Here is a 12,108-nt window from a genome sequence, read left to right on the forward strand (position 1 = left end):
TCTCCGCATTGAACTTCACCTGCCACCTATCTGTCCACTCCACCAACTTTTGAAGTTCTACACAGTCCTCCTCACAGTTCACAATTCTCTCAAGTTTTGTGTCGTCCGCAAACTTTGAAATTGTCCCCTGCACACCAAGATCTATATCATTTATATATACCAGGAAAATTAAGAGTCCCAATACCGACCCCTGGGGAACTCCCCTACAAACCCTCTTCCAGCCTGAAAAATACCCATTAATCATTACTCTCTGTATCCTATCCCTCAGCCAATTTTGCATCCACGATGCTACTATCCTGTTTACTCCATGACCCATAAATATTCTCACAAGTCTGTTGTGTGGCACTGTATCGAACGTCTTATGGAAGTGCATAAGCACATCAATGGCCTTGCCCTCAACAACCATCTATTACCTCTTCAAAAAACTCCAGCCAGTTAGTTAGACACGATTTTCTGAATCAATCCACATTTTTCCATGTGACTATGAATTCTATCCCGAATAGTTGTTTCTAGAAGTTTCCCCACCCCCGAAGTTAAACAGACTGCTCTGTAATTGTAGGGCAGGTCTTTACAACCTTTTTTGAACAAGGGCTTATTGTTTGCAATTCTCGGCCCTACTCCTCCTTTTATACATTTTTTGTAATGTCCCCCATAATGTCCAGAAGATTCGATCCGCGAGGGTTGACAATGTTGGGATTATATGGGATGGTAATCATCAGGTCCCCAACACCCCTGTTAGTCACCTCCCTTTCCCGGCCCAGTTTCCTGCCGGTTGCCTTGGAAACAAGGGGCGCCTGCGCGGTCTGCCGGGTCGTGGCGCGGTGTCTGCCGGGAAGGGTGCGTGGTCCTCCTGCGACCGTGGACTCGACGCCAGTGCCAATCGGAGGCGCACGTTGCTGCAGAAATGGCGGGTAGCGCCGGGGAATGGTGTCTAATGGAAAGTGATCCCGGAGTTTTTACAGAGCTGATCAAGGGCTTCGGTATGGCCAAAAACTTTCCGCCTCTCTTTGCGTGCTTTAGCTGCAGCGGACGCGGTGGGGATGGAACTGGCGGGCAGCCAGGCTGAGTGAGGAGCTGCTGCTGCTGCCTTTGGCCTGCCAGCTGCAACCCCCGAGCCTGGGACACTGCAGCCAGGCTGAGTGAGGAGCTGCTGCTGCTGCCTTTGGCCTGCCAGCTGCAACCCCCGAGCCTGGGACGCTGCAGCCAGGCTGAGAGAGGAGCTGCTGCTGCCGCCTTTGGCCTGCCAGCTGCAACCCCTGAGCCTGGGACACTGCAGCCAGGCTGAGTGAGGAGCTGCTGCTGCCTTTGGCCTGCCAGCTGCAACCCCCGAGCCTGGGACACTGCAGCCAGGCTGAGTGAGGAGCTGCTGCTGCTGCCTTTGGCCTGCCAGCTGCAACCCCTGAGCCTGGGACACTGCAGCCAGGCTGAGTGAGGAGCTGCTGCTGCTGCCTTTGGCCTGCCAGCTGCAACCCCCGAGCCTGGGACGCTGCAGCCAGGCTGAGAGAGGAGCTGCTGCTGCCGCCTTTGGCCTGCCAGCTGCAACCCCCGAGCCTGGGACACTGCAGCCAGGCTGAGTGAGAGGAGCTGCTGCTGCTGCCTTTGGCCTGCCAGCTGCAACCCCTGAGCCTGGGACACTGCAGCCAGGCTGAGTGAGAGGAGCTGCTGCTGCTGCCTTTGGCACTGACTGCAGGTCCACTCATGTTGGTCGCAATTGCAGCCTGTCAAAGGGGAAAAAAGTGACCATCTCTTAAGCATTAAACCTAGTGACAGAAGCATCCCGATTTTATCTTTCCTCCTGGGTAATTTGTTTCTCTTGGTTGTCATTTGTTTGGCTTTCATTGCACTTGTTGCCAGTACTGGAACATGTCAGGTTAGGCCAAATGTTTAAGCTTTGTTCTTTATAGTAAGCTTGGGAGATAGCAGATAAGTTTTCTGCGACGCAACAGCACTTTAATGTTATAAATATTGATCTCACACAGCAATTTCAAGGCCGTAATAAGACAAAGTTTGACAAGTGTTACGCCTCATTTGTGCTTTGTATATTTTGAATGAAATTGCAAACAACTTTATGCTATCCAGATGATTTGACTGACTGAAATGTTTAATTGACAACTAATTAAGTAGCCAGTTGATTTATCTTTAAGCCAGCACCTTTAAACAAGTGCTGTATTATGTGTATCCGCATAGTGCCTTATCCTGGTGAAATGTCTTGGTGCTTCACACAGTAAATCACTTTCTTCAGCGCAGTGACTGGTATGTAGACAAATTATCTCTATTATATGTAACAGAAGATCAGGAATATTGAGACGGTGTGAGAGAATCAGCAAGAGGGAAAACCTAATTGACCTCGCTCTCACCAATCTATCTGTCGCAGATGCATTTGCCAATGACAGTGTTGGTAGGAATGACCACTACACAGTTCCTTTGGAGACAAAGTCCTGTTTTTGCACTAAGGACACCTTCCATCTTGCTGTTTGGAGGTTGATGCTTTAAGGCTATCACTGTGCTAAAAGGGCTAGATTCACCACTGATATAGCAGCTCAAAACTGGGCTATCATGCGGTGTTGTGAGCCATGAACAGCAAAATTGTATTCAACCACTTTGTCAGTTCATGATCTGGCAAATCCCTCACTCTACCATTACCATCAAGTAAGGGGACCAGATCTGGTTCAGTGAGGAGTGCCAAGAGCACCACCGATGCATACCTAAAAATGAAGTATCAACCTGGCATCAGGATCACTAAATTCTCCCACCATCAGCATCCTGGGCATACCATTGAACAGAAACTTAACCAGACCAGCCATATAAATACTGTGAATGCAAGAGCAGGTCAGACGCTTTCTAATAAGGAAGTCACACACCATCTTGACGTGGAATTATATCCATGTTCCTTCAATGTCACTGGGTCAAAATCCTTGAACTCCCCCAACTGCACTATGGGTACATCTACACCACATGGACAGCAGTGTTTCAAGAAGTCAGGCCACCACCACCTTTTCAAGGGCAATTTGGGATGGACAATAAATTCTGACTTTGCATTTGATACTTGCATGCAACGAATGAATTAATAAAATAAGGAATGCTCATAATGAAGCAAATTTTTCACATCATCTATTTAACAGCATTTATATATTGTTTGCAGGCCCGGTTAGTTCAGTTGGCTAGATGACTAACATGTCGTTCAGATTAATTCCAACAGTGTGGCTTCAGTTGGGACCTGCTCTTCACTCTGTCGTGAAGAGTGGAAGGCAATGGTAAAACAACACTGACAGAACCTGCCAAGAAAAATGGCTCAGGATGAAGTATCAGTAGACAATGAGCTAAGGACCTGCTTTTGGGCAGGTCCTTGGAATGGAATATATTACTTAGTATGCAATATTTTGTGCTATAAGTATGCTAAAACACCAGTTATATAATGACCTTCGTAAATGCCAAATGTAAGAAGTATTTCACGGTTTTTATGTGCCATGTAAACTTACAAAATGGCACTAGATATGTATTGTGTCTGGATGATTGAAACACTAAAGGTAGGAAAAGAAAGAAAGAGGGGCAGTTGGAAAGTCAAAGCAATTGTATATACTTCTGTTTTGATATCCTATTGCTGCATTACATAAAGATAAGCAAGTGGAGAAACTCTGTTATTGTGGAAAGGGCTAAATGAAGGTAAGTGCACTCTCTGTACAAGTATGAAGGAAAGTCATCTCTGGACTAACCTAGCAACTAACTGGTTGAGAGTGACATTGCTGAAAGTTAATTACCATGTTAACTATGAATTAATATGTGGTACAAACTTTGGGTCAGCATTAGATATTCTCTCAGCTTCAGTGTCACCTGAAATCTCAAGGAATCCCATATCCTGTGATCACCAATTTATCTTTTCTCCCTAATATTTATCCATATGATAGCACAACTAGGAGGACAAATACCTTTTTTTGAAATGAGCATCATTTTTCAAGTGCCGTCATGTTTGTTTCTTCTGCCTTCTGAATGGCAGTCTGATAAACATGTCAGTGAGGGGCGGTTAGAAACAAATAAGCGATTTATTTTCAATGAAGTCAGTGAATTTCACAATATTAACACATCTAGTAACAAAATTACAAAAAATCACACTGACTCAGTTACCTGACTTATAAATAACATATTTCTCACACTCTTCTACTGTCCCTTCTGTGCACATACTCTCAGATAGGGGAATAGGCAAAAAGTGGCAAATGCCATTTAACCTAGATAAATGCAAGTAGGGAGGACTAACACAGAATATACTTATCATTTACTGGAAATGGTACTGAAAGTGGTTGAGGGTGAAAAAGATCTAGGTGTTATTAAATGCAGGTGACTGAAAGTTCACAACAGAAAAATTAAGAAATAGGAGCAGGTGCCCATTTGACTCTTCAAACCTGCTCTGTCATTCAATACAATCATGGCGCATCTTCTGCCTCAACCTCATCTTCCCAGGCTATGGAATGCATTAAACAAACCTCAGAGTATTCTTAAACAAAGTTTACCAGTATTTAATTCCAAGCTGTTTTTTTTTTTCAGGGTGCAAAGGCGTTCAGGTGGAAGAAATATGGAGCCTAGAACCAGAACACTTTGATAAGTTAAAGTAAGTAACCAGTTCTGAGTAAAATGCAGCCTGTAAATCTGTAGTATTCAGTTGAAAAACTTGCTGGTGTTTCAGCCCTGGTTTTATCTTGACATACAAAAAAGAAATCAGCACATCGAGTTAAGGGAAGATCAGTAGTCGTAAAAAGCGAGGAGGTTAGCAACAGACTTCAGGAGGATGTAGACAGATAGGAAATCGGCAGACACATGGCAGATAAAGTTTAACACAGAAGTGTGAAGTGATGTGTTTTGGTAGGAAGAATGAGGAGAGACAGTAAATATTAAATGGCACAATTTTGATGGGGGTGCAGGAACAGAGGGACCTGGTGGTGTCTGTGCACAAACCTTTGTGAAGGTGGCAGGACAAGTTGAGAAGGCTGACTTAAAGAAATGTGATTCTTGGCCTTGTTAGACTACGTAAGTAAGGAAGATTTGATAAACCTTTGTGAAACATTGGTTAGATCCCAACTGAATTATTGTGTCAAACTCACCACCACGCATTAGGAAGGATGTCATGCCTTGGAAAGGGTGCAGAGGAGATTGAACTCGAATGGTCTAGGGATGAGGGATTCCAGTTACCTGGAGAAAGGGAGAAACCGTTATTATTCTCCTTGGAACACAAAGTTAAGGAATGATTTAATAGAGGTCTTAAAATCATGAAGGGTTTTGATAGACTAAATGAGGAGCAACTGTTTCCAATGGCATAAGGACCAGTAACCAGAAGACACAGGCTTAACGTAATTGGCAAAAAACCTGAGGTGAATTTTTTTTTACAAAGTGAGATGTTGTGATCTGGAATGCCTTGCTTGACAGGCTGGTGGAAGCAGTTTCAGTAATAGTTTTTAAAAGATAATTGGATGAAGACTGAAGGGGAAAATTGTGAGTCTGTGGGGATAGGGTAGGAGAATAGGACCAATTGGATAACCCTTTCAAAGGCACAGTGAGGTGAGTGGCCTCTTTGTGTTGTGTCATTCTCTGACATTACTAGCTACAGGAATAACATTGTTGGTGTTCTTGTCAGAATTGATTTCCTGACGTCAGTAATTCTGCATTTAACTTTTCTCCAACTTCTAATCTTAATAGACACTAAAGGTTTTGGTGAGAATTCATCTTTGATAAGATGAATGCATGATTGTGAAACTGAATAATCTAATGGTAATGAGTTATCACAGTATTAGGAAAAAAGTAATCTGACTATTGCCCTCAGCGTCACCTGTTTCTAACCTAAGCTTTGACACTCATCAGATTCATATAAATGCTTTTTTTATCCTTTCATGCAGCTGGGCTTTGCTGGCTAGGCCAGCATTTATTGCCATCTCTAATTGCAGTCGAGAAGGTGATGGTGAGCTGCGTTCTTGAATCGCTGCAGTCCATGTAGTGTAGGTACACCCACAGTGCTGTTAGGGAGGGAGTTCCAGGATTTTGAGCCAGTGACAGTGAAGGAACGGTGATATATTTCCAAGTAAGGATGGTGAATGGCTTGGAGGGGAACTTGCAGCTGTTGGTGTTCCCATGTGTCTGCTGCCCTTCTCCTTCTAGAAGGTAGCAGTCATAGGTTTGGAAGGTGCTGTCTAAAGAGGCTTGGCGAATTGCTGCAGTGCATCTTGGCAATGGTGTACACTGCTTCCATTGTGTGTTGGTGGTGGAGGGAGTGAATGTTTGTGGATGGGGTGCCAATCAAGTGGGCTGCTTTGTCCTGGATAGTGTTAGGTTTCTTGAATGTTGTTGGAGCTGCACTCATCCAGGCAAGTGGAGAGTATTCCATCACATTGCTGACTTGTGCCTTTTAGATGGTGGAGAGGCTTTGGGGAGTCAGGAGACGAGTTACTCATTGCAGGATTCCTAGCCTCTGACCTGCTCTTGTAGCCACAGTATCTATATGGCTAGTCCAGTCCAGTTTCTGGTCAATGGTAATCCCCAAGATGTTGATAGTGAGGGATTCAGAGATGGTAATGCCATTGAACATCAAGGGGCGATGGTTGGATTCTCTCTTGTTGGAGATGGTCATTGCCTGACACTTGTGTGGCGCAAATGTTACTTGCCACTTGTCAGCCCAAGCCTGTATGTCATCCAGGTCTTGCTGCATTTGGACATGGACTGCTTCAGTATCTGAGGAGTCGTGAATGGTGCTGAGCATTGTGCAATCAGCAAACATCCCAACTTATGACCTTATGATGGAAGGGAGGTCATTGATGAAGCAGCTGAAGATGTTTGGGCTGAGGAACTACTGGAGTGATGTTCTGGAACTGAGATGACTGACCTCAAACAACTACAACCATCTTCCTTTGTGCTGATTCCAGCCAGCGGAGAGTTTTCCCCCTTTTCCCCACTGATCCCAGTTTTGTTAGGGTTCCTTGACACCACACTCGGTCAAATGTGGCCTTGATCTCAAGGGCAGTCACTCTCACCTCACCTCTGGAGTTCACCTGCATGTTTGAATCAAGGTTGTAATGAGGTCAAGAGCTGAGTGACCCTAGCGGAACCCAAACTGAGCGTCAGTGAGCAGGTTATTGCTAAGCAAGTGCCGCTTGATAGCACTGTTGATTACCTCTTCCATCACTTTACTGATGATCGAGAGGACTGATGGGGCGATAACTGGCCGGGTTAAATTTGTCTAGCTTTTTGTGTACAGCATATAACTGGGCAATTTTCCACGGTGCAGGATAGATGCCAGTGTTTGTTGTAGCTGTAGCTGGCTAAGGGTGCAGCAAGTTTTGGAACATAGGCCTTCAGCACTATTGCCGGAATATTGTCAGGGCCCATAGCCTTTGCAGTACCTATTGCCTTTAGCTGTTTCTTCATATCACGTGGAGTGAATTGAATTGGCTAAAGACTGGCACCTGTGATGCTGGGACCCTCCAGAGGAGGCCAAGATGGATCATGCACTGTTGCAAATGCTTTAGCCTTATCTTTTGCACTGATGTACTGGACTCCCACATCATTGAGGATGGGATATTGGTGGCACCTCCTCCACCAGTGAGTTGCTTAATTGTCAATCACCATTCACGACTGGATGTAGTAGGACTGCAGAACATAGATCTGATCTGTTGGTTGTGGGATTGCTTAGCTCGTCTATCACTTGCTGCTTAACCAGGTTGACACCTCATTTTTATTTATGCCTGTTGTTGCTCCTGGTATGCCCTCCTGCACTCTTCATTGAACCAGGGTTGGTCCCTGGCTTGGTGGTAATGGTAGAGTGGGGATATGCCGGAGAATGAGATTACAGATTGTGTTCGAGCAGATGGTCCACTGCGTCTCATGGATGCCCATTCTTAAGTTGCTAGATCTGTTTGAAATCTATCCCATTTAACATGGTGAGTTAGTGCCAGAGAACACGATGGAGGGTATCCTCAATGTGAAGGCAGGACTTGGTCTCCACAATGACTGTGCGATACTGTTATGGACAGATTCATCTGCAACAGGTAGATTGGTGAGGATGAAGTCAAGTATGTTTTTCCCTCTTGTTGGTTCCCTCACCGCCTGCTGCAGACCTAGTCTAGCAGCTATGTTCTTTAGGACTTGGCCAGCCAGGTCTGTAGTGGTGCTACCGAGCCACTCTTGGTGATGACATTGAAGTCCCCCACCCAGAGTACATTCTGTGCCCTTGCCACTCTCTTTGCTTCCTCCAAGTGGTGTTCAACATGGAGGAGCACTGATTCCATCAGCTGAGGGAGGGCGACACGTGATAATCAGCAGGAGGTTTCCTTGCCCATGTTTGACCTGATGCCATGAGACTTCATGGGGTCTGGAGCCGATGTTCAGGGGTGTTGGCATTTGGTAATAGTTGATAGTGTTTGGAGAAAGAGTGTTCCTACTTGGAGGGCTTTGCTGTTTTTTGAAGGTTTGTTACAGAGTTTCAAAGTGCAGTGGATTACATCTTTAAAAATGGTTAATGGCTTTATGACCAATTCTTTGCATGCTTTTTCATTTATTGTACCAAATTTGATCTCTGCAATTTTAATTTTGCAACTTATAAAATCCCTTAACAAGTGAGAGTTTATTGTGCAGCAGGAATTGTTGATGCAGTTCTTAATTGTGTTCTGTTTGCACATACTATTTTGGAGGGGTAGTAGTAACCAATTTAGATTGTAGGTGGAGGGGAAAGGCTTTAGCTTATTTCCAGTGTCTGGGCGGAGCAGGAAAGCTGCTCAAGGCAGAATCAGTTCCAGAGACCGATGAAGCAGTACAAGGTGAGAGGAGGGCATTGAGGCCAGCAAAGCAGACAGGGCCAAAATTACATTGTGTGGCTGAAATTATGAGGCTTTGGGAGTACATAAATCCTAGAGCACAGTCGGTGCTGGCAAACTAGTGGAGGCAAGTATAGAGGCATAGAAATTGAATAAACATGCAACAAAATCTACCAAAGAATCTTAAAAAAAAATTCAAAGTAATTGGCAATAGAAACATAATATAAATTTGTTATGTTGGGAAAGATCTAAAACGGCATGTAACTATTCAAGATTCAGGAGTTAGGCGAGGGGAGCAGGAGCTGCTACACTATATCTTGTGGCAGTGTCTGTAGCCACATTGTTGCGGGTAACTGTTTGTGTGGCAGAATCCATTTCTAACTCTTTACATTAGTGAATTTCAGTGTTCATAATTAGTGTGAGCAAAATCGAGGGAATGGGAAGTAAGGTTTGTGAACATGAAGTGCATGCCCTATACAGGGATTTTTAATTTCCTCTATTATAGTGAATATAAATACTATTTGGACAATGTCAAAAATAAGTTGCTACTCTGGCTAAAATGATTTATAATTTTTTTCTCATTGAACCTGGAGCACTAATGCTGCACTCATTAATCTCTGAACTTCATTGTGCAGCGATGGCAAGGTGTATAGCACCAGATTATTCAAAAATGACCAATAGTTGAATAAAGCAACTTCATAATATTAGGTGTCTGTTATTAAATCTATTAAAATGCCCTTGAATGATTGTAATGTAGTCATCTGAACTTGATATTCAGATAATAGTGGTAAACATAAAAAAAACTTGACCTTTGCTATTGTGATTGGTGAAATGGATAAATGAGCACATCCATTATTTGTGCATTTGAACCTTCCTGAAACTTTCAAAAAAAACAATTTTTCTCTCATCTGGAAACAGATTTACTCCGAATATTCCACAGCAGAATGAAAAAAATGTGCGGAAAATTTCAAGATTGATTGTTTTCAAAACCAACAAACCGAAAATGTAATTTTTTTTTTTTGGCCTAAGTGCTGTTTTAAGCCCTTAATTTTCCACTATTCCATTAGCATTTGATTTACAAATTCTGAACCACAAAAGTTCTGGTGTTTTGGTAACAAGTCAGATAATTAAATGGTTTTCAGTCTCTAATTTGCATTTTCCCATAATACATTTCATTGGAATGGACTACAGCCTGATGTAAATGCAATATTGCTCAGTTAAACAGGGCATTGGTGAGACCGCATCCTGAACACTGTGCAGTTTTGGTCTCCTTATTTAAGGAAGGAGGCAAATGCATTGGCAGCGTTTCAAAGGAGGTTTACTAGATTGAAACCTGTAATGAGTGGGTCGTCTTAAGAGGAAAGGTTGGACAGGCTGGGCTTGTTTCCACTGGAGTTTGGAAGGGTGAGGGGTGATTTGAATGAATTATACAAGATCCTGAACAGCCTTGACAAGGTGGTGTCGAGAGGGTGTTTCCTCTTGTGGGTGAGTCCAGAACTAGGGGGCACTGTTTTAAAATTAGGGGTTGCCCTTTTAGGACAGAGATGAGGAGGAATTTTTTTCTGAGGATTGTGCGACTTTGGAACTCTCTTCCTCAGAAGGCGGTGGAGGAGGGGTCATTGAATATTTTTAAGGCAGAGGTAGATAGATTCTTGTTAGGTAAGGAAATCAAAGGTTATCGGGGTTAGATGGGAATGTGGAAATCGAAACACAAGAAGATCGGCCATGATCTATAAATTAGAATTAAAAAAGACAATCAAATTAAAAAAGGGATAAAGATGGAGGAGAGAGCTCATGGTCTGAAGTTGTTGAAATCAATGTTAAGTCTGGAAGGCTGTAAAGTGCCTAATCGGAAGATGAGGTGCTGTTCCTTCAGTAGTGTTGGGCTTCACTATAACATTGCAGCAGGCCAAGGATGGATATATGGGCACGAGAGTGGATGTGGGTGTGCTGAAATGGCAAACGACAAGGAGGTCTGGGTCGTACTTGCGGACTAAGTGAAGGTGTTCCGCAAAGTGGTCACCCAGCCTGTGTTTAGTCTCCCCAGTGCTCAGGCATGGTTGTAATATTCACTTAAATTCTTCAAACATGCATCTACTAGTAAGAGGAACTTGTACTTTCATATATTACAAAGTCCTCGAACAATTTCATCTTGGGCATAATGTGCATTTTTTATGGTTTGCTCTATCTATTGGAGGACCCACAAATAACCATTGAGTACGATCAAAGTGTTCAGAACAGTGTTCTAAAAGAAATGGGTAGGTGTATATTTTCTGTTGGTGTATGTAATGATGGTTCATGTAATAAAGAGATACGAAAATAGTGTGGGGTAGCTTCAGTAGTCCTCTTTCTTTCTAGACCAGTTCATGGCCTAATCTTCCTATTCAAGTGGCAGCCAGGAGAAGAACCAGCAGGGTCCATTGTCCAAGATTCAAGACTTGAGAAGATCTTCTTTGCTAAACAGGTAAGCTTAAAGAGCAGATATTAATTAATCTGAAGCAAAAGACAAGTACAATTTAGGTGAAAAAAATGCTATAAATTTATTGCTAAAACAGCAAGAATTTTTCTTGCAATGACGTTTTCAATTACTGGGATTAAAGGAACATCACTAGAGGCCAGGGAGTTTGGAGAAAACCTGTTAAGACTGAAAGGAAAACCAATCCATGCAATAAAGTATGGGATTAGATTGAACTCACCGCTCCCGCAGATACCAGTGATGAGCGGGCTTAGCTTTGTAAAAATAATCTGAATGAACAGGAACTCAGCTCATGTCCTCTCAACAGCACAGACAAGTTATTTTTGTCTTTAATGTAACATAACATCCTATAGCACTTTATTGGAGGGCTATCAAACAAAATTTGGCACTGAGTCACTTGAGGGATGAGAACAGATGACAGAAGCTTGTTCAAGGAGGTAGGTTTTAAAGTGCATCTTAAAGGAGAAAAGAGAGGTGGGGAAATTTCGGGAGGAAATTACAGAGCCTAGGGCCTTGGTGGCTGAAGGGCAATATAGTTCTGGAATGCTTAAGAGGACAGAATTGGAGGAGTGGAGATATTTTGGATGGCTGGAAATACGGGGGCAGGTGCAAGGATGTGATGGGATTTGAAAACAAGGATGACAATTTTAAAATCAAAGTCACACTTAGTTGGGAGCCAGTAAAGGTCAGCAAGCACTCCACTGGAACCAGGAATGATTAGCATGGAATACTGACATTTCAATGGAAAATTGCATTGATGCTTTTCTGCTTTTTTCCCTGATAATATCTACAGCAATAGGTTTTAGTCCCTGTAGTTTTCTGGCCATCAGTGAAAATAAGAGC

At 43.3% G+C, this 12,108-nt stretch overlaps 1 protein-coding gene across 3 annotated transcripts in view; it reads left to right on the forward strand.

Moving 5' to 3' along the window:
- Positions 1–821: 821 nt before the first annotated feature.
- Positions 822–12,108, forward strand: part of uchl5 (ubiquitin carboxyl-terminal hydrolase L5) — a 49,751-nt gene continuing 38,464 nt past the window's right edge. For all 3 annotated transcript variants that reach the window (XM_078561742.1, XM_078561744.1, XM_078561743.1), the window contains exons 1-3: positions 822–980; positions 4,540–4,603; positions 11,148–11,253. In XM_078561742.1, the coding sequence (XP_078417868.1) occupies positions 905–980; positions 4,540–4,603; positions 11,148–11,253 (246 nt within the window). In that variant the 5' untranslated portion in view covers positions 822–904. The remainder of the gene's footprint in view (positions 981–4,539; positions 4,604–11,147; positions 11,254–12,108) is intronic.

Source organism: Cetorhinus maximus, chromosome 17, assembly GCF_964194155.1.
Source record: "Cetorhinus maximus chromosome 17, sCetMax3.hap1.1, whole genome shotgun sequence".
In the NCBI taxonomy this organism is placed as follows: domain Eukaryota; kingdom Metazoa; phylum Chordata; class Chondrichthyes; order Lamniformes; family Cetorhinidae; genus Cetorhinus; species Cetorhinus maximus.